Genomic DNA, 27,735 nt, shown 5'->3' with positions numbered 1-27,735 from the left:
ACAGCACTCATCCTCCTGCTTATTTCTCCGTTTCTAATCATCAAATAATCTCACAAATTCTTTAACTTCCGAAAGCAAGACGCTTTGCTTACTTAAATTAACAGTACATTCCACTAAATTTGGGCACTACTTTCCAAATGTAAATCGTTAATTTCACAAGCAACTAAGCGAGAACCCAAAAAATAAAGACAAGCAGTAAATATTACGTAAGGTTTTCATTTATTTAAAAGATCATTCACAAAATACCATATCCATAGATTTACTTTCTGTCATATAGCTGAATGTGTTAAGTGTTTGGAATTCCATTCTTACATTTTAAAAGTCAACTGGATCGCCCAGTTTAGGTGAATTTGTTTTGTTCTTAATCTTTTCCACATTGAAGATGTAAGTAGGTCATCTGAAAGCATCAGGTTTGATTACAACCACATAATGCATGTCTTTCTTAAGGTTAAGTATTGGTGTTACACAAATGGTTCTTATTTCAGAAGCAAAAATGACAAGTGGAAGGAAGGAAAGGATGAGTTCTGTAAATTGCTGAGACCAGGTGACCAAGACAACAGGAAGAGAAGCCGAGGGTGCCGGCCAGCAAGGAACTACTTTCTAGGAACACGGCGCGCAGGCCCCGGGCCCTCCAGCCACGCTGGTGAGGTCTCTCCCCTCGGGGGCTCTCGGGTCCCCAAACTGCTCCCAGTGGGATGGGCTGTGACTCAGGTGCTAAAGAATGTGTTCACACACAGGTGTTCAAGCTCAGCAGCTGTGGCCCAGCTGTGTAGCCCGAGGCGGGTGGACACTGGGGGGAGTAAGCATCCCAGAGATGGAACCTGAGGACCCCGAGGCCAGTCAGTCATCTCAAAGTTCTCGACAGCTCTGCACAGTCAAACTCTCAATTCATCAGGCGGAACGGAGTAAAGTGCCAGATTCTAGGCCCATTTTCATTCTAAAATTAAGGGATGGTGGGAGGCACAGTATCTCACTGTTACCTACACAGATGACACAGTTTGGTAGGAAGCGGTGTCTGTACCAGGAGGTGAGCCCGGCATAGCGCCACCACCAGCAGTCCCCAAAGCACCTCTGCCCAGTGGAAAGGAACCCATGGCAGTTCCTACATCCAGCCACGGTGGAGCCTCTAGTACAGCCGGCCAAAGAAGGAAATCGGTGTGGCCATCGTTGCGAAAGAGCACTAATAAAGCACACGAACACAGCAGTGCACTCACTGCAGCGCCTGTGCGCACTGCCCACCAAGAGCCCCCACTATTCTTTGACAATTTGCTGTTTGAAATGTGAGTCTATCCTGCCTGAACAGTCCATCTGGGCAGGGGGTAACAGAGACAGGACTACCTATAAATAGTTACAGGAAGGAATTTGCCAAGATCAACAGTTATTCAATCCTTGTTTTGAAAGCAACGTGTCCCGAATTCTGTATGTTGATCAGAGCTGAATAAAAACAAGATGCTATCCAATTTGTGACTTCTGCTTTTTTTTCTAGGAAGGCACAGCAATACAGAACTCAACATGCAGGTCAGGAGAAGCACTGAGAAAACCAAAGGAAATGGCCAGTGTGGTTAAAATAAAGAGAGCGCAAAGCAGAAAAATGAAGCAGCACTTCAATCCAAAGAACTCCCGCCTGGCGGCTGCCTTTGTCCCTCAAGAGAAAGTCATGTGCTGGAAGGAAACAAGGAGCGAGAAGGAAAAAGGACAGAAGGAAAAAAGGAAGGGAGCGGCGGGAAAAAGAAAAAGAAAAAGCACAAAACAGGCACCAGGTAGCTATAGCAAAGCCAAGAATGTACTAAAAACCACTTGTTAACTGTTGACATGCACTCACGAGCTCTGTTTCCGCTGTGAGAAAGGAGGGCAAAGGTCGGGCGCAGGAATGGTGACTGCAGGACTGCCGTCTGGGGGGCTGGCTGGGCGGTGGTCGCGCTCGCACTCCCCCCACACCCCACTCCCTCCCAGCTGCAAGCTCATTCTTGCTCCTTGTGAACAACTTCCTCTCTGGGCCTGGCTCCCCCGAAGATCGCGGAGTTGGGGTTGGCTACTTGATTGAGGGGCGTCGCGACTGTTCGAGGTTTTAGCTGGAGTCGTGGCCTCTGTGCTCTTTCCTCTGGAGGAGGGAAACAAACAATACAGTTTACACAGGGGTCGTGAAAAGAGGCCCCCCAGCCCTTCACTGACCAGTCAACGCCGTACCTTCTGTTGGTTCTCTGAAATCCATACTGGACCCCCGAAGGGGCGGGCCATCTCTGAAACGACTGCCCATGGGGGGGCCCGTTCGCCGGTCACCTGGGCGACTCCCTCCCCTGCCTCCTAAGAAGTCATCCCTGAAACCTGAGGACGGAAGATGACACTGAATTACTTTTTAAATTACTATCTCACAGCTGATTGCACAGCCTGTGCAAACTGTTTAAATGTTAAATTCTTTAAGTCATCCAGCACCAGAAGTTTTTCCAAAACAAAGTGAATTGAAAATGAGTCCAAAAGTGAATCTGCTGGGCAATGGCAATGCTAAGAGACTTTTCAAATAAAAAAAAAAAAAAACCTTAGGAGAGAAAAATAAAACAAGCTGTTTAAATTCTTAGCTTGCAGGGAAAGACTATATTCTAAAATGGCCTAAAACAAAACTCCTCAAAGCATATTTTATTGTTTTCTAATGTAACCCATACAGTTAATAAAAAGATAAACCTGAAATTTAGAAGTTACAATTTAGAATGCAAAATCATGTGAAAAAAGCTAGCTACGAAGACAAAATAAAAATACGCAGTCACCTCTGGGTGACACTTTCCATTTTTCTGTTTCTGCTGCAATTCGGGTGTGGATCACTCTAAAAGCAAAGCACCTGTGTGTAAACAAAGCTGTGATCAGGCTCACTTCCCCCAAGAGAGGGCGCCAGAGAGCAGGGACTGCACACCCAGCACCCACCTCTTCTGCTGCAAAGGGTCTCGCCCCGCACGCCATTCATTTGTGGGGCTGCTAAAATGACCAACAGAAGTAAACTGCCTAAATTAAGAGTAAGCTTATGCAGCTCCTGTTATGGCTCAGCAGGTTACGAATCTGGCACTGTTGTGAGCTGGGGTGTAGGGGTAGAGGAGGCTTGGTTCCTGCACTGCTGTTGCTATGGCTGTGGCACTGGCCAGCAGCTGCAGCTCCAATGCGTCTCCTGGCCTGGGAACCTCCATATGTTGCAGGTGCAGCCCTAAAGAGCAAAACAAAAACAAAAAACAAGAGTAAGCTGCAATTCTCATCAGTATGAAGAAATTTTCTCAACTGACTTAAAGATAATTCATCCTCTAACTGTATAAGCTATTGAAGTTAACTTTTAGTAACAATTTAAGACTGCAATCAAACACATGAGCTTGTCCCTTTTCTGTTTAAGCTCCTAAAGGTGACAATTATTTGTACTCACTCCAAGGACTGTCATTGCCCAAAGCTTTGTAGGAACTCATCCTTGAGAAGGATCCTGAGCCTGAGGAATATTCTTCTAATACATGGCAGCTCCCCATTATGCCCATGTTTCACGTCTGCACATCTGTCTACTCACTAAAATTTATTTGTAATCCCCCAATCAATTCTTGGGGCCTTCTGTGGTCATTCAGACATGAACAGTGAGATCTGAGTCACCTGACCTGCACATTCCCAGCTGAGGTCAAACAAGGCAACACTCTGCCTTTCCGTCTCAGCTCAAACTATAAACAAGTGTCCTTTTCACAATCTACTTCATGCCAGGCTTGTGGTCTTTTGTGATTTTCAATGGTGATTTTGCTATTTAAAACAGCACCCACACATGTGAAGTGTTGGTTGGCGTTTCTTTTCGTCTCTTTGAGGGCCATACCCATGGCATATGGAGGGTCCCAGGCTAGGGGTCTAATCAGAGATGTTGGTGCCAGCCTATGCCACAGCCATAGGAATGCCAGATCCTTGACCCACTGAGTGAGGCCAGGGATCGAACCTGCAACCTCATGATTCTAAGTCAGATTAGTTTCTGCTGTGCCATGATGGGAACTCCCTGGTTAGTGTTTCTAAGAGCAAGAAGGCTGGGATGTACCTTGTAAATAAAGGCATGGAGTATAGTGCTGTTGGTTCTGAGTTCACTGTTAATCAAATACATAAATAAAATAAGGTGTCTTTAACAGAAACACATAAAACAGGTTAGGTATTCACTGGCTGACAGTAATACGATCAAGAGGCTCACAGTGTTTCCTGTAGGAGCAATGGTTCAGAATTCACCACTCTGGTGTTTGCAGAGCCTGACTACCACAGATAGGGAAAACCAACTATCCTCAACAGTGACATATTTGTGTTCTTTAAGGGCAAGGAATTTGGGAACTGATCAAGTTATGAGAAACTCAGTTCAGAGACTAAGAACAATTTCAATTTCAGCAAAACAAATAATGGAAACAATTATAAAAAGATTTAGGCCAACAGAAGCAATGCTTTGGGGGAAAATCCTCTTGGATGCATATGGTCAGGTGTAAGGGTCTTAGCAACGTGGGATCCAAGCTGCGTCTTTGACCTACACCACAGCTCACGGCAACACTGGATCCTTAACCCACTGAGGGAGGCCAGGGATCGAACCTGCGTCCTCATAGATACTAGTCAGATTCGTTTCCTCTCAGCTGTGACAGGAACGCCAAAGGTATAAGGTTCTCTACAAAGTCTTTTTTAACAACCAGAGTTTACAACCCTTCATTAAACAAGCTTAATTCAAACATTTAACCTGACACTTCCCCCCCACTAGCCTGTGAAGTGTACCTTTCCAAGTGAGTATGAAAGTAAAGTTACTCCTGTTGTATTTATTTATTTATTTTTGCTTTTTGGGGCTGTGCCCACAGCATATGGAGATTCTCAGGCTAGGGGTCCAATCAGAGTTGTAGCTGCTGGCCTATACCACAGCCACATCAATGCAGGATCTAAGCTGCATCTTCCACCTATATATACCACAGCTCACGGCAAACACCAGATCCCTGACCCACTGAGTGAGGCCAGGAATCGAACCTGCATCCTCATGGATACTAGTCCGATTTGTTTCCTGCTGTGCCATGAAGGGAACTCCAGTTACTCCTACTTTAATATAGGATTATTAAATAATTATTGCTAACAGTGTTTAGCATAAAACCTATCAACTCACACCCACATTGACAAGGTACATTAACTGCTACTTTGTCCAGGTTTGTGAGAGAATATAACAGAGGGAAAAAAGTATACATTAATATCAAGTGACATCCTCATTTCAAAATCTCTTAGATATGAGCAGTGGGAAGATTATATGAGGGAAAGGCAAAGTTTGACATTAACAATTACCTTGTCTTGAAGTTTAATGACAGATTTTTGGGAGACCCACTATTCATGAGACTCTTCCCAGCCTTCTAGACAAAGTCTAGCTAGTTTCTGGTTAACAGGACCTCATCTGCTTTCTTTCTTTTCTTTCCTGGCCACCCAGCAGCATATGGAGGTTCCTAGGCCAGAGATCAGATAAGAGCCACAGTCTGACCTAAGCCACAGCTATGGCAATGCCAAATCCTTGACCCATGGTGCTGGGCTGGGCATTGAACCTGTGTCCCAGCACTCTCAAGATACTGTCAATCCTTGGGAATTCCTGCTTTTTTGTTTTTGGTATTGCCTTTTTCTTAAAAAAACAAAAACAAAAAAACAATGAGCGGAGTTCCTGTCGTGATGCAGTGGTTAATGAATCCGACTAGGAACCATGAGGTTGCGGGTTCAATCCCTGGCCTTGCTCAGTGGGTTAAGGATCTGGCATTGCTGTGAGCTGTGGTGTAGGTTGCAGACATGGCTCGGATCACGCGGTGGTATGGCTCTGGCATAGGCCAGCGGCTATAGCTCCGATTCGATCCCCAGCCTGGGAACGTCCATATGCCACAGGAGTGGCCCTAGAAAAGACCAAAAAAAAAAAAAAAAAAAAAAAAAAAAAAAAGGCATTCTCTTCTGGGGCAGCAGGTTAAGGATCTGGTGCTGTCACTGCAGACATCTGGGTTGCTACTGTGACATGGGTTCGATCCCTTGCCCAGAAACTTTTCACATGCCATGGGCACAGAAAACAGTCAAGAGTTTTGTTGGTTTAAAAAAAAAAAAAAAAAAGTTTTGTGGGTTTTTGGCTGTACCTGCTGCCTACTTCCCAGACCAGGGATTGAACCTGAGCCACAGCAGTAACCTAAGCCTCAGCAATGACAATGCCTAGTCTTTAACCACTAGGCCACGAGGGAACTCCAGCATCATTCTTTTAAAGAGTAAAAAAAGTGTATTTCACAAATTTTTTTTTTTTTTTTTGTCTTTTCCAGGCCCACACCTGAGGCATATGGAGGTTCCCAGGCTAGGGATCTAATTGGAGCTAGAGCCACAGCAACGCGTATCTGAGCAGCACCTGTGACCTACACCACAGCTCGCGGCAACACTGGATCCTTAACCCACTGAGTGAGGCAAGGGATCGAACCAGCAACCTCATGGTTCCTAGTAGGATTTGTTAACCACTGAGCCATGACGGGAACTCCTATTTTCACAAATATTGTATAGAGTCAGTATTCCACCATGTGGAGACTGCTGGTTTTAGATTATCACCAAAGCACTGTAGTTTATTTACAGTGGAATTGGTGGGTGGCAAGGCTGTTTCTCTGGCTATGTTCACTTCAGTGTGAAAAAAGCCCAGGCTAAGCCAGTTATAGAAAGACACTAGTTCCTTTGGTAACCCCCAAAGGTATGAGCTCAGGGTGTTATTTCTAGTACTAGGAAATGCAAAAAAACATTCTGGCAGGTCAGAGACCACCATTCATCAAGTGGTGCTATACCTGTGGTGGCTTTGAGAAGACAATTGTTGCATTTTTCAATCAGAGACTAGCTTATACATAAAATTACAGGTTTACTGGATTATACTGTACTTTTATGAATAAGCTCATTTCTGATTGGCTATAACACTTTAAAAACAGATATAAGCAGTCATTTAGCTAAAGCAGTAACAGAAATGAAAAATTAAAAAAAAACTTAGACTCACAAGACTATTCTTCCCATACTTACCAGTTCCTTTCTACTGAGTTTTTGTTTTGATGGGGGTGGAGGGTGACAGGGTGGGTGGGCGGTCACTAATAATCTCATTTTATATGGTGTCCAGGGCAGAGATAATCTCAAGTTTACAGCAAAGAAAAAAAAGACTTTTCATTTTCTACCTTACTGTTACAACTGATGTTTTTACCACATATAAATTACTTCCGTATTTTTTTTTTTTTACAAAGTAAGAGATGAAGAAGTATTTGGGAGATCAACCATTCAAAGCTCTTAAATTGGCACAAGGAGGCGGTACCCACTGGTCTGCCTTGGAGAGTTAAGAAAAGCAATGACAAAGTGGATTATGTCCACCATTAAGGGACAGGAGCTCCAAAGAGGCTGTCAAGACTACCTTTTACCATCTAAGAGGGCGCCACCAGGAACCATTACTGTGAGGCTTTCTGTAAGCTTCTAGAACCTCTGCCCTATTTCTAGAAGTAAAAGTACTTCTGTTTGTGCCAGACACACAAGAACCACCCAGGGGTTCCCCTGGGCTAGACCCTGAGACAGGCTCATGAGATAAAGGCACATATGAGTAGGCTAAGAAAAGGTAACAAAAAAGGTGGGTCAGTCCAAGCTGCCCAGTGTGAACTTTTCAAGCCGTGCCCCAAACATTTAGGTTCTAACAGAGGCTTATTGCATGCCTGGGTACCTTTTAGGAAAGTTTCATTTGTGAAAGGAACTAAGGAAGTAGTCTGGCCAGGCGGGCTACTCACAAGAAATGTACAAGAGCAGCAAGGCCACTGAAAAAGGTAAGTGGTGATACTTTAAATACTGATACCGGAATTGAAGTCATCCCGGGAATCCCATCCACCTCTAGATTCTCGAGAGCCACCCATTCCTGAGGATACACAAAAAAGATAAAGTTGAGGTCGTACCATTACCTTGCTGCACGAACATGGAAAAATTCACTGGGAAGATGTACAACTCATGTGATGGGAAGTTCAATGAAATTAGAAGAGTTTTTGTTGCCAATGGGAAGAAAGAAAAAAAACAAAAACAAAACCAAAAGCCAAAAACCAAAAAACCCAGGCTTGCAGAAGCATCATTCATTCTAAGACTTCACAGGTTTTTAAAAGCTCATGAGCACCTATCAGACCCATGACAGAGTTCTACTGGTAACCTTCCAGGGCTGTCATCAGGGGGCAGACAGCAAGTTTTACATTCAGCTGGAGAAGAACCAATCACCTCTGTCATCTGGTCCACCTTTCCTGAATCCAAAGCCGCCTTTGTCTTGTTTTCTGCCTTCTGCAATGTCCACACGAAGTGACCGGTCACCCAAGAGCTAATGATAAGGAGAAAATACTGTTCAGTATTGGCAAGGAAAAAACTCACCTGCTAATACCACAGAGAAAGCCTGAGTGTACTTACTGCACCATCGTATGTCAAGGCTTCCTTAAGGGAATCCACTTCATCAAACTCTACATAGCAGAATCCTGTTAAGAGAAAACACACTTCAATTTTCTCAAGCAATTCTGGGTTAAAGATGAGGGGTCTGTACTATTTCCCTATATCCAAACTACCACTTTTTGTTCTGTCCAGATGGCAGTAGACTGAAGAACCTAAAAGAGCATATTTCACTTTTCAATAAACAGAACTTGACTAATATCCCCCCCAACCCTTTTTTTTTTTTGCTTTTTAGGGCTGCACCCGCCGCATATGGAGGTTCTCAGGCTAGGGGCTGAATCAGATCTGTGGCTGCCGGCCTACATCACAGCCACAGCAATGCCAGATCCCACTGAGCAAGGCCAGAGATCGAACCGGCAACCTCATGGTTCCCAGTCAGATTCTTTTCTGTTTCGCCACGATGGTTAATTCCCCTCTTAATTATATTCCTTTTTGCCCCTTTTTATTATGTTCTAGCAGAAACTGCTAATCAAGTAGGCACTGAAATGGCAGCTGTGTCTTTATACTAATGAATTAAATATAACAGGTCTTCAGTGACCTGCCTTCCTTGGGTCACTGAAGAGCTGTTAGTTCTGACTCTGAATGACTTCAATATAACCCAAGAGGGGCTTTAAGACACAGACTGCAAATTCGATACCAAACATGCTTTGAAGGAAAAGGCTAAATCTACCTATACTCACTACTCAGGGAGCTGCATAAAAAAACATATACCCTTGGCAACAAGTGCATCTTCCTTGGGATGCCAATTAATTAAGGAGAGCGGACGGAGATGCAAGCATGCTTTACGGACAACCTGAGTCCCTGATGCTAGATTCTGACAGAGGCCTGTAAGCAGAGAACTCCAGACAGAGGAAACCCCGCCCTCTTTCTCACCTTGAAGGAATAAGCCTTTCCTTCTACCTTCAGCATTCGTGTCCATGCCCCTTCCTTGCCATCTGGGTCAAACACTCCCTCTGCCCCGTATGCTCACTGCACCTCTATTACCACCCCTCCCCATGCTGTATGATGATGACACTTCACCTTCAAAGCCCATTAAACTGCAAGTGCTTCAAAAGCCTGAGGCCAAACTTTTTTGTTCACCATGTGCTTATGTAAAGAATATACTGCATAGGAGTTCCCGTCATGGCGCAGTGGAAAAGAATCCCGCTAGGAACCATAAGGTTGTGAGTTCGATCCCAGCCCTCGCTCAGTGGGTTAAGGATCCAGCATTGCTGTAAGCTGTACGGTAGGCCAGCAGGTACAGCTCCGATTTGACCCCTAGCTCGGGAACCTCCATATGCCATGGCTGTGGCCCTGAAAAGCAAAAAAAAAAAAAAAAAAAAAAAAAAAAAAAAAAAAAAAAAGGAATATACTACTTAGGTGGAGCTCCCCTCTCCCCATCAAGCCAATTCCCCTCAGTGGATTCATTCACTGTTCAGGGAAGTGAGAAAACCACTTCCAAGTTCAAAGAGGCAACACCAGCCTAGTCACACATCTCACATCCTGGAGCTACTGAAACTACCTCTGCCCTTCTATGAGACAAACTCTAAAACCTGCTGCTACCGACCCAACCCAAAAGGCAGCTTCACCCACACATTTTTACCTTACAATTGGTTCTTAAGGCTTCCCAGCAGTGGGACTTACCTTTACCAGCTTTACTGATGTTTGTTTCCACTGTCTGCTCACTTACTATAACAAGGCCTTCTTTAGGTTCTTAAGTCAGAAAGCTTTCAAAATGACAAAAATATATACAGAGCCACTCTGATGAGCAGCAGCTATGCTTCTTGTACACCCCAGTCCCTCTACTTTTCATGAACACACTTCTTTCTGGGTAATAAAGCAAACCAAATGCCCTGTATCTTGCACCACACACTGAAATACAGGGCATTTTGGTTCCGGAAGCCTTGCAAGCGATGACAATGCCCATGTGATTCCTCATTCTCACCCCTTCTCTACCCGTGATTAACCTGCAGTTTGAGTCAACCCCTCCCCACACGCAGGCTCTGAAGTCACAAGTGTATAATGACAACGTGCACTAGGTTCCCTTTTGGACTCCATAATAAACTAGATTATGGGAACACCACCAAGGAAAATGCATGTGTCAGCCAAGGTGCGATGCACCTGAAAAGTCCTGGGTTTTAACCATTCATTTATTGTGCAGTAACTCCTTTTCTGGCAGAGACAGGCTACTATATAGGCCAGGCAAACTCCAGATTTACTTGGCTATAGGCTACCTAATTCTACAAGCTAGATTATGTATAAACCATGTCCCCTCCACCCGCAACAGAACTGAAGACCTATGAGTTAAAGGGCTAGCTTATTTTATCTGCCTGGATCAGGCAAATGTTTGAAACACTTTCACAATTACAGCCTCTTGGTTTAGACCCTTCCCTGCCTAAAATAGTGCACAGTAAAAAATCCCCAAACTCACCTTTAAATTTGTCTGTGTCTTTGTCTCTGACTAGCCGTACACTCCTTATGCTGAGATCCTTAAAGATAGCATCTATGTCGCCCTGAACCGTATTAAAAGGTAGATTTCCTACATAGGCTGTGTAGGGGGGCTCTGTGGGCAGCTCCTTCTGGCTACGGGAACCATGGCCACCAGCACTGCCACGGGACCTAGGAGGGAAACAGACAGGATTCAAGTCTGACCACCTGTTCCTGCCCCAGAGGGCCAAGGAAAACATCTCCCACTCAGCCACACCACCCAGGTGAAATAGTCCTATCTAATGCATACAACTACTTCCGAAATGATGACGTGTATTCCAAAAAAATCACCTATGAAAAAGGTGCTTACTTGTGGATGACAGAAATGTCCACAGAAACACAGAATCTATGTCGACATACATTTCCCTGAAAAATCAAATCCAAATATAACATCCTCCTGTAATGGTTCTCTCCTATCCTTGTAGGAGGAGAGAAGTTCAGCCAGTGCCCTCCCTCATACTCAGTGCTGACACACACAGAAACAGACTGTCCACTTACTGCCCTGAAGCTGAAGTTTGACACATTCATAATACAACTGTCTTGCTACGGTCTGATTAGAGATGCTATGCTCTAACAGAAATGTTATTAGCAGAGTTCTCGGGGTGGCTCAGCGGCTAACGAATCTGACTAGGAACCATGAGGTTGAGGGTTCGATCCCTGGCCTTGCTCAGTGGGTTAACGATCCGGCGTTGCCGTGAGCTGTGGTGTAGGTTGCAGATGCGGCTCGGATCCCACGTTGCTGTGGCTCTGGCGTAGGCTGGTGGCTACGGCTCCAATTCGACCCCTAGCCTGGCAACCTCCATACACCACGGGAGCGGCCCTAGAAAAGCCAAAAAAGCCAAAAAAAAAAAAAAAAAAGTTATTAGCGTTTGTGGAGCAAGTACCGTGTAAATACCACTCTCCACTCCATGTACTGCCTCCCTGACGCTTCAATTTTATTTTATCTTATATTTATTTATTTATTTTTCTGGTCTTTCTGCCACTTCTTGGGCCGCTCAGGCGGCACATGGAGGTTCCCAGACTAGGGGTCGTATTGGAGCTGTAGCTGCCTGCCTACGCCAGAGCCACAGCAACACGGGATCCGAACCACATCTGCAACCTACACCACAGCTCACGGCAACACCGGATCCTTAACCCACTGAGCAAGGCCAGGCATTGAACCCGCAACCTCATGGTTCCTAGTCGGATTCGCTAACCACTGAGTCACGATGGGAACTCCCCTGAGGCCTCAATTTTAGGGTGCATATTAATCCATTTAAACCTCAATGTCACTTCCTTAGCTATGACAAGAGGTGTTTACTTGTCCATGGTTGTAGGGTTTAAAAGTGGCAAAGGCGAGATAACTTGACTCTTACCACATCATTGCTAATTTGCAGGGGTACTGGTTTAAATCCCAGCTCTGCCACATATGCACACCACCATATAACCTTGAGGAGTTACTCAATTTCTCTAAACTTTATTTGGAAATCTGGGTTTATACTAACCAAGACCTTGAATTATTGAGAAATAATACAAGGTGCTCCATATACTGCCTGACACACAGTACACATACGCAGAGTAGCAGTGACCATCACCGCAACAGTGACCACTGCCATCTACAACCTGAGGTTCAAAGTGTTTGACAGATAAATTTCTTTTTGGCTGCAAATGTGGCATGCAGAAGTTCCTGGGCACGCAGGGAATGAACCAATGCCACAGCTGTAACCCGAGCCACAGCACTCATAACGCTGGATCCTTAACCCACTGAGCCACAAGAGAACTCCAATAATTAACAAATAAATGGGGCCATTATACATTTGTCAAAGCCCATAGAATGTTCAGCACCAAGAGAGAACCTTAACGTAACTTAGTGATAATGACACTATCGATGCAGGTTCACTGACGGGACAAGTGTACTGCTCTACTCTGGGGAAGCAGTAGATAGCAGGGAAGCTGTCCCCCTATGCATTTGTGAGGGCAAGGTTTTGTTTTTTGTTTTTTGTTTTTTGCTTTTTAGGGCCACACCCATGGCAGAAGAGGTTAAGCCATGGAAGTTTCCAGGCTAGGGGTCAAACCAGAGCTGCAGCTGCTGGCCACAGCCACGCCAGATCCCAGCCATGTCTGTAACCTACACTGCAGCTCATGGCAACAATGGATCCTTAACCCAGAGTGGGGCCAGGGATAGAACCTGCATTCCCATGGATACCAGTTGGGTTTGCTGAGCCACAATGGGAACTCCAACACTTTTTTTTTAAAGCAGAAGGACCAGGCTATGATATAATCCTTAGCTAAAAAATTTAAGTTTAATAACTCAGAACTCTGCTACTTCCCAATAGAAAATCCTTCATTCTGTCCTAGAAATACCAGAAAAATAGGTTTTCAAGTGACCATCACAGCAGCAGTGACCACCGCCATCTACAACCTGAAGTTCAAAGTGTTTGATAGATAAATTTCTTTTTGGCTGCAAATGTGGTTTATAAGTTTACTTATTCTGCATTCCCATAACCATAAAACCTAAAATATTTTCAGCAAGATATTCTTTGGGACTGGATATTGAACGTGTAAGATACCAAATAACATTTGGGGAGTTCCCGTGGTGGCACAGTGGTTAACGAACCTGATTAGCATCCATAAAGATGCCAGTTCGATCCCTGGCCTTACTCAGTGGGTTAAGGATCTACAGCTCTGATTCGACCCCTATCCTGGGAACCTCCATATGCCACGGGAGCGGCCCAAGAAATGGCAAAAAGACAAAAAAAAAAAAGAAAAAAAAAAAAGAAAATGGAGGTATGGCGTTCCCGCTGTGGTGCAATGGGATCAGTGGCATCTCTGCAGTGACTGGACACAGGTTTGATTGACACCGTGGGTTAAAAAGGACCAGGTGGTGCTGCAGTTGCAGCATAGGTTACACTTGCAGCTGCAGTCTGATCCCTGGCCTGGGAACTCCATATGCCGAGGGGTAGCCAAAAAAAAGAAAAACCCCATAATATCAATTGTGTGAAGTCTATGGTAGATTAGGCCTGCTTCAGAATACAATGGTCAGGAAGCAGCAGACTGACCTGTGGTATATAAAACAGGCCAACATCCTGTGAAACTGGATTGGGATGATCATTATACAACTACAGATGCGGTTAAAAAAAAGAAAAGAAAAGAAAAGAAAATAGGCCAACAGATGAGGCAAAGCTGGAGGTCTGGGTAGACACCTCCCCGTCCCCCAACCCTGCAGTTCAGAAAAAGAGACCTGGAGTGCCCGCCATGGCTCAGTGGAAACGAACCTGACTAGTACCCATCAGGATGAGGGTTTGATACTTGGCCTCCCTCAGTGCATTAACGATCCAGCGTAGCTGTGGCTGTGGTGTAGGCCAGCAGCTGTAGCTCCAATGCGACCCCTAGCCTGCGAACTTCCACAAGCTGGCAGGTGCATCCCTAAAAGGACGACGACAACAAAGAGAGACCTGATAATCTGTGCTGCTAATTCCCAGGCCCTATCACCCCCACCGCTGAGCAATGGTCCCCCCTGCTCATTACTGCTGCCCATAGGAGACAGTCTATATGCAAATTTTAAAAGTAATGACTATATCCTCAGTAATTTAAGAAATTCAACTTTCAACTCCAGGTGCGATTTTCCAAAACCCATTACAGACAAATCACTTTTCTTCATTCAAATCAATAAAGTAACAATGTCTATTAAATACGGAGCACCATGCTGAGGGCACAAACCTGAGATTCGGTTCCTACCCTCAAGGAGACCATAATTCAGCCAAGGGGGTCCAGGCACCTAGAAAGGGTAAATCACATCCCAAGTAAAGGACTGCAGAAAATTCAGGAGAAAGCAGGGTGCACCATTTGAGCAAAAGGAAATTGGATTCTATTTTCCAGACAGCAGACAAAACACTGAAGTCTAAGATGGTAACATATAAGTGAAGATACATAGGAGAGATTAGAGGAAGCATGACTACAAGAAAAAAAGAAGAGAAGAGAATATTAGGGCTGAGATTAGATTTGGTAAGCGGCTGAAACAGAAGATCAAGTGCTCAAGACCTGCTTCCAAAGTATAAAAATATATCAGTAAAATACAATAAAAAATAAAGGACACGTGCTGTTATTTCTGGGAAACAATTTTTTTTTTTTTTTTTGGTCTTTTTAGGGCTGCACCCATGGCATAGGTAAATTCCTAGGCCAGGGGTGGAATTGGAGCTGAAGTCACCGGCCCATGCCACAGCTGCGGTGACATCAGATCTGAGCCACGTCTGCAACCTGTAACACAGCCCATGGCCAATGCTGGATCCTTAACCCACTGAGTGAGGCCAGGGATTGAACTTATGTCCTCATGGATACTAGTCAGATTTGCTTCCACTGAGCCATGACGGGAACTCCATTTCTGGGAAAGAATTTTACAAAGATTTTTAGATGCATTAGAAACTATACCGGATTTACATACGGTTGCTATCATTCTTAAAACTTTAAGACCAGTGCCAAGATACCATGACCATAAGAGTATTAACCTCTCTGGTATTTGGAACACTGGGTGCTCTGCTACTTCTGGGTGATATCTGAGGTAGTTCATCAGGGCTCATCAACAACTTTCACGTGCTGTCCCGAAATACTTATGAGCATACTATCCTGTGGCATGAGGCACTATCCTAGAGCCTACATAAAATCACAGTAAGACTGCCTTCATGAGAATACAATGCAGGGAGTTCCTGTCATGGCACAGCAGAAACGAAACTGACTAGGAACCATGAGGTTGCGGGTTCGCTCCCTGGCCTTGCTCAGTGGGTTAAGGATCCAGTGTGGCCGTGAGCTGGGGTGTAGGTTGCACATGCGGCTCGGATCCTGTGTTGCTGTGGTTGTGGTGTAAGCCAGCAGCTGCAGCTCCGATTAGACCCCTAGCCTGGGAACCTTCATATGCTGTGGGTGCAGCCCGGGAAAAGACAAAAAGCAAAAAAAACCAAAAAACAAAAACAAAAACAAGAAAGACAAAAGAAAAGAAAAGAGAAAATAAAATGCACATAAGCAATAAAGACAAAATCCACTGGGCATACTTAGGGAAAAAAAAAAAAGAATGTGTAAACTACTTGGTTTCTAGACAATAAAGAAGCTTAGGTTCTCAAAAGCCAAGTCCTTGTTTCATAAACACCATTTTATTCTACCTGTTGTTAACTCTTCCATTAGTAAAATACACTAGTTACAATCACTGAACCAATATCAATACATTACTAACTAAAGTTCAGTTAATTCAGATTTTCTTAGTTTTCACCTAATATCCTTTTCCTGTTCTAGGATCCTATCCAAGATGCCACATTACATTTTAATTGTACTAAGGTGTTATTTATTTTGCTTTTTAGGGCCGTACCCATGCCATACGGAAGTTCCCAGTCTAGGGGCTGAATTGGATCTGCAGCTGCGACCGAAAAAAAACAGTTCACAGCAACGGCAGATCCTTAATCCACTGAGCAGGGCCAGGGATTGATCCCACCTCCTCATGGATCCTAGCTGGGTTCATCATTAACTGCTGAACCATGAAGGGAACTCCCATACCTTAGATTTTAAAAAGTTAGCCAAGGAGTTCAGGTTGTGGCTCGGTGGGTTAAGAACCCAACTAGGATCCATGAGGGGATGGTAGTATTGATCCCTGGCCTTGCTCAGTGGGTTAAGGATCCAGCGTTACTGTGAGCTGCAGTGTAGGTAGCAGATGCAGCTCAGATCTGGTGTTGGTGTGGCTGTGGTATAGCCAGCAGTCTGATTCAACCCCCAGCCCAGGAACTTCCATATGCTGCAGGTGTGGCCATAAAAAGACAAGAAGACCAAAAAAAAAAAAAAAAAAAAAAAAAAAGGACAAAAAAAGCTAGCCCAATGCAACTTGGATTAAAGATACTTTATTTCCCAGTAGCTCTTCCTCTGCAAAGTGAATGTATTTTCCAAGGCTTTCAATTAGACTCAAAATTAAATCTCTTTATCCTGACAACCATCATCACTACAGGATATGCATGAAAGCCTCTGAAAAGTAAACACTGGGGGAGGGTGGAGACAGTGTCTCTGGTGAATTTTTCAATGAGCCCTATTTCAAGGAGCTCTCTTCTGCTGTGAATGGGATCTTAATAATTCAATCACATCTGTAAGATACAAAAAGCAATGTAGGGGAAGAAAATGCAGTCTTTCTGAGGCAGAAACTCTTGTCTAGTTCACTGCTTTATCTCTAGAACTACTCTAGTATCTGATACTCAGCAGGGGAGAAGGTACAAAGCCACAGGCCTATTAACTAACTAAGGATTGCGAGTAACCTCCTTCAACAACAAGGGTATTCTTATTTGGAAAAAAACTCAGACTATAAGAGAGGGTTGGAGTTCCCATCGAGGCACAGTGTAAAGGAGTCCGACCAGGAACCATGAAGTTGCGGATTTGATCCCTGGCTTCGCTCAGTGGGTTAAGGACCTGGCATTGCCATGAGCTGTGGTGTAGGTCACAGACGCAGCTTGGATTCCGAGTTGCTGTGGCTGTGCCGTAGGCTACAGCTCTGATTAGACCCCTAGCCTGGGAACCTCCATATGCTGCAGGTGTGGTCCTGAAAAAACAAGAAGACCAAAAAACAAAGCAAAACAAAACAACAAAAAAAAGACGGTTACACGTATTCAAATGACATTCCCAATTAGGTACCGAAGTGTTTTTCAAAAAATTTTTCTAGTTGTGCACAAAAGCAATAAATACATCCTACATCACAACTGAATACATGCACATTCCTACATGTTAACTACACAAACCATTTTTAAAAAGCTTGTCTAAGGGTACTAACTCATAGTAGAATGAACTCTTTTCTGTATTCCAGTTCATCTTCTAAAAAACTGCTTGTCAGGACCTACTAAATAAATTTCCTCATTTACCAACAGGACACAATCAGCAGTTTGCAAGCCTTGTTTTAGATGAATAGTGAACACATAAGGGATTGCTGGTTACATAGTTTTTAGGGAACTTTTCTTACTAGGAAAAAGGTATTCACCTCAATGTACTAAAATATTGGACTCCTACACATTAATGATAGTGGGTTAGTAATTTGATAACTTCACACGGGTGAAAAAGGTTACTCGTGATCCAAAAGTTCAGTATTTTCCAGAGGAAATAAAATCTTAAAGCTCAAGCTATTTATTGGTCCTAAGAAATGTCACCCCCACCCCACGTCTTCTTAAAGCTATGATGTAATCTATTCCTATGAATTAGTTCTGAACTTTATAGGCAAAGAGTTCTTTTTTTCAGTTCTCCTTGTGGTGCAATGGGATCTAGGGCATCTCTGTAGCACCAGGACACAGGTTCAATACCAGAACAGTGGGTTAAAGGATTCAGTGTTGCCATAGCACAGGTTGCAACTGTGGCTCAGACCTGATCCTTGGCCTGGGAGCTCCATATGCCTCGGGGTGGCCAAAAAAGAAAAAGAAAAAAAAAAAAAAAAAGGAAGAAAGAAGAAAGGGGCTTATTATTTGAGATTTGACATTCCGCATACTATCAGCTCCAATTTTTTTTTTTTTTTGTCTTTTGTCTTTGTTGTTGTTGTTGTTATTGTTGCTGTTTCTTGGGCCGCTCCCGCGGCATATGGAGGTTCCCAGGCTAGGGGTTGAATCGGAGCTGTAGCCACCGGCCTACGCCAGAGCCACAGCAACTCGGGATCCGAGCCGCGTTTGCAACCTACACCACAGCTCACGGCAACGCCGGATCGTTAACCCACCGAGCAAGCGCAGGGACCGAACCCGCAACCTCATAGTTCCTAGTCGGATTCGTTAACCACTGCGCCACGACGGGAACTCCCTTTTTTTTTTTTTTTTTGGCAGTCTTTCTAGGGCCATACACATGGCATATGGAAGTTCCCAGGCTAGGGGTCAAATCAGCTGTCGCTGCCAGCCTATGTCATAGCCACATATGACCCAGCCTATGTCAGAGCAACACCAGATCTGAGCTAAGTCTGCGACTACACCACATCTCACAGCAACATCTGACCCTTTAACCCACTGAGTGAGGTCAGGGATAGAACCTGCGACCTCATGGATACTACTCAGGTTCATTACCACTGAGCCACAACGGGAACTCCAGGAACTCCTCCATTTCATTTCAAAGTAAACTTCATATTTTTAGGTAATGTTGAATCTTATAATCCACAAGTCATTTACAACTATCCAATTAATTTTAAAATTTCAATTATTTACACAACTAAAAATTGCCATAGATAAATCATTTAAAACCTCAAGTTCAAAGGCAGAGCCAATGATTCTTCTCTTCATTTAATATTTGTAAAATCATATAAATCTAAGAAACCTGTTCTAAAACATACATATGCATTAAAATAAAATACTTAATACTTAACAAAAATTACTCGTCAATACTCAATTTTAACTTACTACTACCTCACATATGACAGTTACAAGTATATTAAAAGTATCTGAAAAAGGGCCACATAACCCTTTAAAAACAAACAAGGAGTGCAGAGGGTTAAGGATCTGGTGTTGTCACTGTTAACAGCTCAGATGGCTGCTGTGGTACAGATTTGATACCTGGCTCAGGGACTTGCAATATGCCAAAGGTGTAGCTGTTAAAAACAAAACATACACCAAAAAACCCCAAACAGCCAAGGGGAGGGTGGATAAGAGGAGGACTCTATCAATTAAGAGATTTGGTAGACAAACAACCAAATGCAACATGCAAACTTTGTGTGGCCCTGATTCAAACAAACCAGTTGAACATCAAAATTTATGAGCCAATTAGAGAAATTAAAATATTTACTGGGCTGTTGAAATGATAGTAACAGCTAAGATTTACTTTAAGGAGTTCCCATTGTGACTCAGTGGAAATGAACCCTACTAGTATCCATGAGCATGTGGGTTTGATCCCTGGCTCCGCTCAGTGCAGTGGGTCAAGGATCCAGTGTTGCTGTGAGCTGTGGTGTAGGTGGCAGACATGGCTTGGATCTGGCATTGCTGTGGCTATGGTGTAGGCCAGCAGCTGCAGCTCCAATTCAAACCCCAGCCTGAGAACATCCATATGCCTCAAGTGCAGCCTGAAAAAGCAAAAAAAAAAAAATTCAGAAGTGAGTTCCGTGGTAGATAAGCAGTAACGAACCTGACTAGTATCCATGAGGACTGGGTTCCATCCCTGGCCTCGCTCAGTGGGTTAAAGGATCCAGCAGTGTCATGAGCTGTGGTATAGGTTGCAGACTCGGCTCAGATCCCACATTGTTGTGGCTGTGGCTGATCTGACACCTAGCCTGGGAACTTCCATGCGCTGCACATGAAGCCCTAAAAAGACTCTCCCCCAAAAAAGTGTGTAGGAGATGAGTTAAGCAAGGTGGTACAGATGAAATAAGAGTGGTCACTTTTTTTTTTGTCTTTTGGGGGCCTCACCTGCAGCACATGGAGGTTCCCAGGGTAGGGGTCTAATGGGAGCTGTAGCCACCAGCCTTCACCACAGCCACAAGTCCAAGCCACATCTACGACCTACACCACACAGCTCACAGCAACGCCGGATCCCTAACCCACTGAGCAAACCCGCATCCTCATGGATGCTAGTTGGGTTCGTGAACCACTGAGTCACGATGGGAACTCCAAGAGTGGTCACTTTAATGAGTACATGGGTCAGGTCATTACAATAGACTCTGCTTTAAAATACTCATTTTCGGAGTTCCCGTGGTGGCACAGTGGTTAACGAATCTGACTAGGAACCATGAGGTTTCGGGTTCCATCCCTGGCCTTGCTCAGTGGGTTAAGGATCCAGCGTTGCCGTGAGCTATGGTGTAGGTTGCAGACATGGCTCAGATCCCACGTTGCTGTGGCTCTGGTGTAGACTGGTGGCTACAGCTCCAATTAGACCCCTAGCCTGGGAACCCCATATGCCGCGGGAGCGGCCCTAGAAAAGGTAAAAAAAAAAAAAAAAAAAAAAAAGGGCTAAATAAATAAGTAAATAAAATACTCATTTTCCTCCCTACAATGGGGAAGATAAATGAAACAGGAACAGCGAAAATACAGTTAAAACTGGGAAATAGGAGTGGAAATAAATTCAACTAGGAACCATGAGGTTGCAGGTTCCATCCCTGGCCTTGATCACTGGGTTAAGGATCGGATGTTGCCATGAGCTGTGGTGTAGGTCACAGATGAGGCTTGGATCCTGCATTGCTGTGGCTGTGGTATAGACTGGCAGCTACAGCTCTGATTCGACCCCAGGCCTGGGAACTTTCATATGCTGAGGGTGCGGCCCTAAAAAGACAAAAACAAAAAAAACCAACAAAAAAACCCAAAAAAACCGAACCAACTAGCTTCAGCATATCAAAGAATGTTCTTGATAAAGCGGTAAAAATAATTTTTAAAATATCACCCATGTTTAAAATACTCCAATGGGAACGAAGCACTTCTGCTGCTTACAGAAATACATTTTTACCTGAAAGAACTGACAAACTATGGTTCAGATTTGGATACAAGGCAGACGTTTTCTTGTAAATGAAGTGAGTCTATCACTTCAAGGAAAACCACAGCACTGTCTGCTGCCAATAAGGAAACACCAGCTTTCAAGCAAAAATCAGAATTTAGAAAACCCATATTCATCAATATATGCCTGACAGTCTCCCAATACCAGAAGTTTTTCTGATGAGACTGATGGTGACATTAATAAACACGATTTTCGACACTGTCAAGTGAAGTGTGTTCACATCTGGGAGAACCCCACAATACAGTGAACTGGAATTTTCCAAATGAGCAATCTATCATGTGACAAAAAACCATGCATTGGTAAAGGATCCATTCAAAATATCAATCTATACATTTTCATTTACGAGTATGAAAAATTTATTATTGCAGTTAAACTTTATGGAAACTACCATTTGCTGAGATTTGATATACTAGCAAATAAGAATGCTTACAATCACCTGAAAAGGCTATTAAAATAGCCCTCCCATCTCCAACTACTTATCTGTATAAGGCTGGACTTGCTTCATATATGTCAACCAAACAACCTATCAAGTGTGAATACAGAAGGAGCTCTGAGAAACCAGCTGTCTTCTATTAAACCAGATCTTCAGAAGATTACAAAAATGTAAATAATTATTTCAATTATAGAAGAGTGTGCAGAGCAAGGGAGATCACCATCTCCAACTACCCTATACTCAAGGGAGTACAATGGGGGCATCATTGTATCAACATTCTGCTACACATCCAGAGAGTCTACCAAGAACATTTTAAAAACAGTAACATGCTTAGCAAACAAAAAACCCTAGGACATTCAATTTAAAAAGACAACTCAGGAGTTCATCTGTGGCTCAGTGGTTAACCAATCCGACTAGGAACCATGAGGTTGCGGGTTCCATCCCTGGCCTTGCTCAGCGGGTTAAGGATCCGGCGTTGCCGTGAGCTGTGGTGTAGGTTGCAGACACGGCTCGGATCCCTCGTTGCTGTGGCTCTGGCGTAGGCCGGTGCCTGCAGCTCCGATTGGATCCCTAGCCTGGGAATCTCCATATGCCGCGGGAGCCGCCCAAGAAATGGCACACGCGCGCGCACACACACACACACACACACACACACACACACAAAAGACAACTCAGACATTACAGCTGTTAAGTGCAATCAACATCAAGTGATCACTGCTCTCATACTCTGAGTGTGCAGGTCTAACCAGCTGCAGAAATGAGGCATGCCATGGTCTCCTGCCCAACACGCTTCCATTTCTAGGAGAAACTGGAAGATGGATCTGACCTAGGGCTGACTCCCCCCGCCTCCACCCCCCAACCAAACATTCTGCTTTGTATGTTCCAAGTTCTTGAATTTGTGAAGTCTTTCCAGAACACTAAGGCTAATTTCAAGTAGATTTTTTTTTTTTTAGAAATCTCAGAAGCATTTAGAGATTCCAAACATACATTCTGTTACAAACCAATAATGTACAAGAACAAATTATTTAGGATTCATTTATAATATTTGTGGTATTATATTATGCTTTATGTCTAAAAAATGAACAGCTTTCCTTTAATTAGCTTCAGAAATATAGCCAGGGAAATAAAAACTCACTCCAGCTAATTCAACGAAATTTTTCCTACTCTTATTAACTCCAAAGGAAAGAGTTTAAGAATTAAAAAATTATACATCAATAGCTGCCAACTACTAAGCGTATTTTATGTGTGCCGGTACGGTGCCATGCATTTAACATCTCATTTAATACCCAACAGCCCTATAGAGAGGCGTTCTTACATGCGGGGAAAACGAGACTCAGAGGGGCAAAGGAACTTGCCTGGATCCCATAGCTAATATGCCCTGGTCTGCCTTATTCTAAAGCTAGAACTTGACTGAACCATCTCTCAGAGACCTCTTGGTAAAGCCAAGTATTTGTGGTAACTATTCTCATAAAGGACAAAGATTTGGCATCAAGCTTTGGGAGACTGAGGAGAGGAGAGAAGGATGACAATAAACCCATTTGTTAGGTAAACAGGATTTCAGAATAAACCTTTCAACACCTTTACAGGTCCCTCGTCAGTGGAACCAGCTAGTTTTTATACATCTTCTTTCCCATTTTAAGTCCTAAAATACACCTCGAAATTTAGACAGATGACAAGCTTAAGTCCTGTAAGACTCAAAGATTAGAATTCCAAACACCCTAACTGGATCCTAATAAAGAACATTTAACTTTGTAGTTTAATCAACTTTTAGCAGGTACTATTTCAGCAATGCCAGTTCTGGCTGACTCCAAGTTCCACTCTAACTCTTGGGACTGATACTAGTTTTAGGAAAGCACTCAAAAAAACTTTTGCAGGAGTTCCCGTCGTGGCTCAGCGGTTAATGAACCCAACTAGTATCCATGAGGATGTGGGTTCTATCCCTGGCCTTGCTCAGCGGGTTAAGTGTCCAGCGTTGCCGTGAGCTGTGGTGCAGTTGCAGACGCGGCTCGGATCCCAAGTTGCTGTGGCTCTGGAGTAGGCTGGTGGCTATAGCTCCGATTAGACCCCTAGCCTGGGAACCTCCATATGCTGAGGGAACAGCCCAAGAAATGGCAAAAAGACAACAACAACAACAAAAAAACCCCAAAACCCCAAAACAAACAAACACAAAACTTTTGCAGTTACAAAGGTAAAATCAGTATTACTCTTCACTTCACTGCCGATGTTAACTGAAAAACTGGAACCTCAGAAAGATGATTTAGCCAACTGCAAAAACAAAATACGTTCAAGATCCGGTACAATCAACTCTTGATAATTTGGAATTTTGTTCTGACTTGCTTTCTGAGCAACAACGCAATCCCCAGCTCTTTCCTCTGCTGCTAGGACAGGCCTCTATAGACTGGGGAAATAAAGCAGTTGTTCAGCATCGCTTCCCGACAACCGTACGGGTTGTCACACACAACTGCATAATAAACTTACAAGGAATGTATAATTATTAAAACCCAAGATTCTACTGCACACTTCAAACCCACTACTCCTTTCATCTGTGATCCAAGGTGCTTAGAGATGTGACATCTTATCTAGGTAAAGTGTTTCAGACTAGAGAGAAGTTGCCTTTCGTAGGTACCAAAGTAATACCAGCCCAGCTATCTGCATAAGCATTGTTATCTGGACATAAACAACACTAAGACATGTATCAATGTGAACATAACCGAAACATGAAAATTATCACTGAAGAGTATCTGGTCAACTATCCAACATCATAATACACTTCAAAGATCCCAATAACTGATACCTTCCGGATCTGGTGAAACTAAAACAATCTTAACCACCTGGAATATGAAAGTTTTGGCACAGACTGCACCACTATATGCCTGATCCCCTGCAGTTTCCAGACTCACTCCAGACACCGCCGAAAAGAACATACAAACTCACAAACAGATTTTTAAAACTACTTTTAGTAATATGAGCAATATTTCCTATGTACTTTTATTTGAAAAAAAATTTTTTTGTTTTGCTTTTTAGGGCTGCACCTGTGGCATATGCAAGATCCCAGGCTAGGGGTTGAATCCGAGCTACAGCTGCCAGTTTACATGACAGCAACTCAGGATCCAAGCTGCATCTGCGACCTACGCCACAGCTCACAGCAATACAGGCTCCTTGATGGAGGCCAGGGATTGAACCTGCATCCTCACGGATGCTAGTCATATTTGTTTCCACAGAGCAACGATGTGAACTCCTAAAGGAATTCTTAAATTAGGAAGTTCAGGAGATGAATGGTGTTAGCTTCTATCCTCAGTTTTTGGAGTACAACTGGGCAAAAGGCTAACACTGTCCTTTGTCTTTTGATATTCTAAAAAAATAGCATCTTAAGAGAAATTTACTTTTTTTAAGTGAGAATTGCAACAACTTTAATTTTTATTTATTAATTTATTTTTTATTTTGCTTTTGAGGGCCGAACCTGTGGCATATGGAGGTTTCCAGGCAAGGGGTCCAATCGGAGCTACGGCTGCCGGCCTACACCACAGCAATGCTGAACCTGAGCCTCACTGTGACCTACACCACAGCTCACACACAGCCAGATCCTTAACCCACTGAGCGAGGGATTGAACCTGCAACCTCATGGTTCCTAGCCGGATTCATTTCTGCTGCGCTACAATGCGAACTCCAGAAATTTACTTTTGATTATGTTCTGCTGTTCAAGGCACTCCAACTGTCAAACTGACATTTACTGAAAGTCCACTTGAGCACCTCAAGCCAGCAGAACAGCTGGTAAAGGCAAAATTAAAAAACAAAACCCCAGGCTCTGTATAACGCGACTAACAATGTAGTCCCAAACCAACTAAAATTCCTTGGATCTGTCTTAATTTGTTTTCAAATTACCTAGGGTTTTCCTAGATAGTTTCAAATGTTTTTTGAAACCAGTGAAAGAAAAAAAACAAAAAACAAAACAAAACAAAACCCTAGTTATTAAATTTCAAGATGACTGAAGTACACATTTGATGTCTAGAAACCTACCCCAAAGGCAGTAATTCTACCTGTCGTCCAACATCTATTTCTTTTTTATTAGCAAATAAAGTATTCTTTGAAATAACTGGCGGCTCCACCTCCCTTAACTTCTATGTTCTAGTGCCCTGAATGTTACTGGGTACGCTCCTACACCCAAACAAGCTTTTTTATTTGAGCCATTCCCAAACCAAGGTATTAAAAGATCATTCTTCACCAAACAAAGATACTATAGGGATTGAAACCCAGGAGACCGGACACCTCAGTAAGTACTATTGTGGTGTTATCTGGGAAAGTAATCCTTTCTGTGTACCACACAAAGGCCAAGTGTGCCGCTGACAAATAGCAAAATATTCATAGCTACCTTCTAAATTCTGTATGAGGTTAACTCGCGTCTAAAAAAAAAAAATTATCCAGGGCGAGTTCCTGGAATTAAGCACCGTATAAGCAAGCTTATTCGCCAGTCAGGGATTTTTCTTTCCAACAAGGTGCCTCAGTTACATATAGTCTGTGTAGCACCAGAATCAGAACGAAGGCTAAATGCGGTTCCTTCTCCAGATCAGATGGAAAAACCGGGCAGAATAACACTTTCTGCCAAGAAGCAAGAAGCACTTGTCAACGAGGCACTCTGACCCAAGACAGGATAGATACAATGCGGTGATGTACTTGTTTTGGTTGGTCTCCCCCCATTCAGGGCTGAATTGGCCTATTCCTGGGCTCCAGCCGCCAAATCCCAGCCTCACACGTAAAGGGAAGGGAATCGCCCCTCTCTCGGCCTTCCGACCTTACCCAGCCCGCTGGCCTCATGGCGAAAGGAACCAGGAAGCCTGCAGTGCAGGCGGACAAACAGGACAACAGGAAGCCGAGGCCAGGACCGGAGCAGGGAAGGCCGCGGCCCCCACCCCTGCGTCGCAGCACAGCCGTACTGGGGGATGGGGCTGGAAACGGGAGCTTGTCCTCATAGGCACTCGGCGCGGCTGCGGCCCGGCCCTGAGGTCGAGGCACAGGGAAGACGACGCGTCACAGGTAGCGGGGGGCACAGGGAATGATCTGCCCCGCGAGCAAAACCTTGGGAGCCTAACCGCCGCCCTCCCCTCCCCGAGCGCGCCATTTCCAGGCTCCGGCCCTCCAGGCGCCTCTCCACCAGGCCTCCGCCGGTCCAGCCCGGCTCCTACTGCTTGCCGCCCCGGGTGAGCGCCGGAAGGCCGCCGCCCAGGGGCCCCCGACCCCGCCTGCCTCCCGCGCCCGGCCTGGGCCAGCGCACGCCCGCCTCACCCTCTGCCGCCGCCAAAGCTGCTGTAGGCCCGATCGTCGTAGGTATCGAAGTCCGCCATTTGCCGTCTCCGCTCCGAGAGGAACCAGGGTGAGCGAGGAAGGACCCCGCAATATAACTCCCCCCGCCCCGCCGCCGGGGCTGTCCTCCGCGCCGCCTGATCGCAAATCGCACGCACGCACGCGCGCGTGCGCGCACATAAGCCGCGCCGCGCCCGGCCTGGGCGGACGGGCCTCTTCTGGCCCGGCGCGCTTTGCGGCCCACGTGGGGCGGCAGCACCTCGGCCGAGCGCCTGCCCTCGCGCCGCTGCCCATTGTGTGCTAGCCCAGGGGCTTCAACCCGCAGCTGCCTCCTGCCCCCGCCCCGCCCCGCCCCGCGCGTGGACATGAGCCTTGCGTTCCCTCGCGAACCTCTGGTCGCTTCCTCTGCGCGCTGTGAAGGCTTTCCGGGCTGGCCTTGGAATCTGCGCCGGGCCCGCGGTGCTTCTGTCACTTAGCTTTTCGAACTCCAGACCTGGGAGGGACCACAGAGGCCTCCTCCGCTTGGCTCCACTCCGACACCCTCCCGGCCAAGCGGTCGCTCTCTTAACACCAGCATAAGGGTCACCTCCCCCAGGACGGAGACCCCACAGAGCTAAGCACTCGTTGAGAATGCACAGAGGCGA

The 27,735-nt window shown here is 44.7% G+C and overlaps 1 protein-coding gene across 2 annotated transcripts; it reads right to left on the bottom strand.

Moving 5' to 3' along the window:
• On the bottom strand, window positions 201-27,188 carry EIF4H (eukaryotic translation initiation factor 4H). 2 transcript variants are annotated; one of them, NM_001243447.1, is made up of 7 exons: window positions 27,074-27,188; window positions 10,865-11,052; window positions 8,419-8,483; window positions 8,236-8,332; window positions 7,829-7,888; window positions 2,188-2,325; window positions 201-2,101 (listed from the first exon to the last, which is right to left on the bottom strand). In NM_001243447.1, exons 1-7 carry the CDS (start codon window positions 27,130-27,132, stop codon window positions 1,962-1,964), a joined length of 747 nt encoding a protein of 248 aa, NP_001230376.1. In that variant the 5' UTR covers window positions 27,133-27,188; the 3' UTR covers window positions 201-1,961. The 2 variants fall into 2 exon arrangements, with proteins under 2 accessions (NP_001230376.1, NP_001230377.1); NM_001243448.1 differs by lacking the exon at window positions 7,829-7,888.

The sequence above is a fragment of the Sus scrofa genome, chromosome 3 (assembly GCF_000003025.6).
Source record: "Sus scrofa isolate TJ Tabasco breed Duroc chromosome 3, Sscrofa11.1, whole genome shotgun sequence".
Taxonomy (NCBI): Eukaryota; Metazoa; Chordata; class Mammalia; order Artiodactyla; family Suidae; genus Sus; species Sus scrofa.
The sequence above is the reverse complement of the archived record's forward strand: the minus strand, read 5'-3'. Positions and strand labels throughout refer to the sequence as shown.

What these genes read in the sequence shown, in the direction of transcription:
- EIF4H (NM_001243447.1), bottom strand. Translation starts at nt 27,132, where the DNA reads ATGGCGGACTTCGATACCTACGACGATCGGGCCTACAGCAGCTTTGGC. An exon ending in CCTTGACATACGATGGTGCA is followed by an intron (nt 8,333 to 8,418) that starts GTAAGTACACTC and finishes CCTTATCATTAG; the next exon opens with CTCTTGGGTGACCGGTCACT. An exon ending in TTTCAGAGAACCAACAGAAG is followed by an intron (nt 2,102 to 2,187) that starts GTACGGCGTTGA and finishes TCCCTCCTCCAG; the next exon opens with AGGAAAGAGCACAGAGGCCA.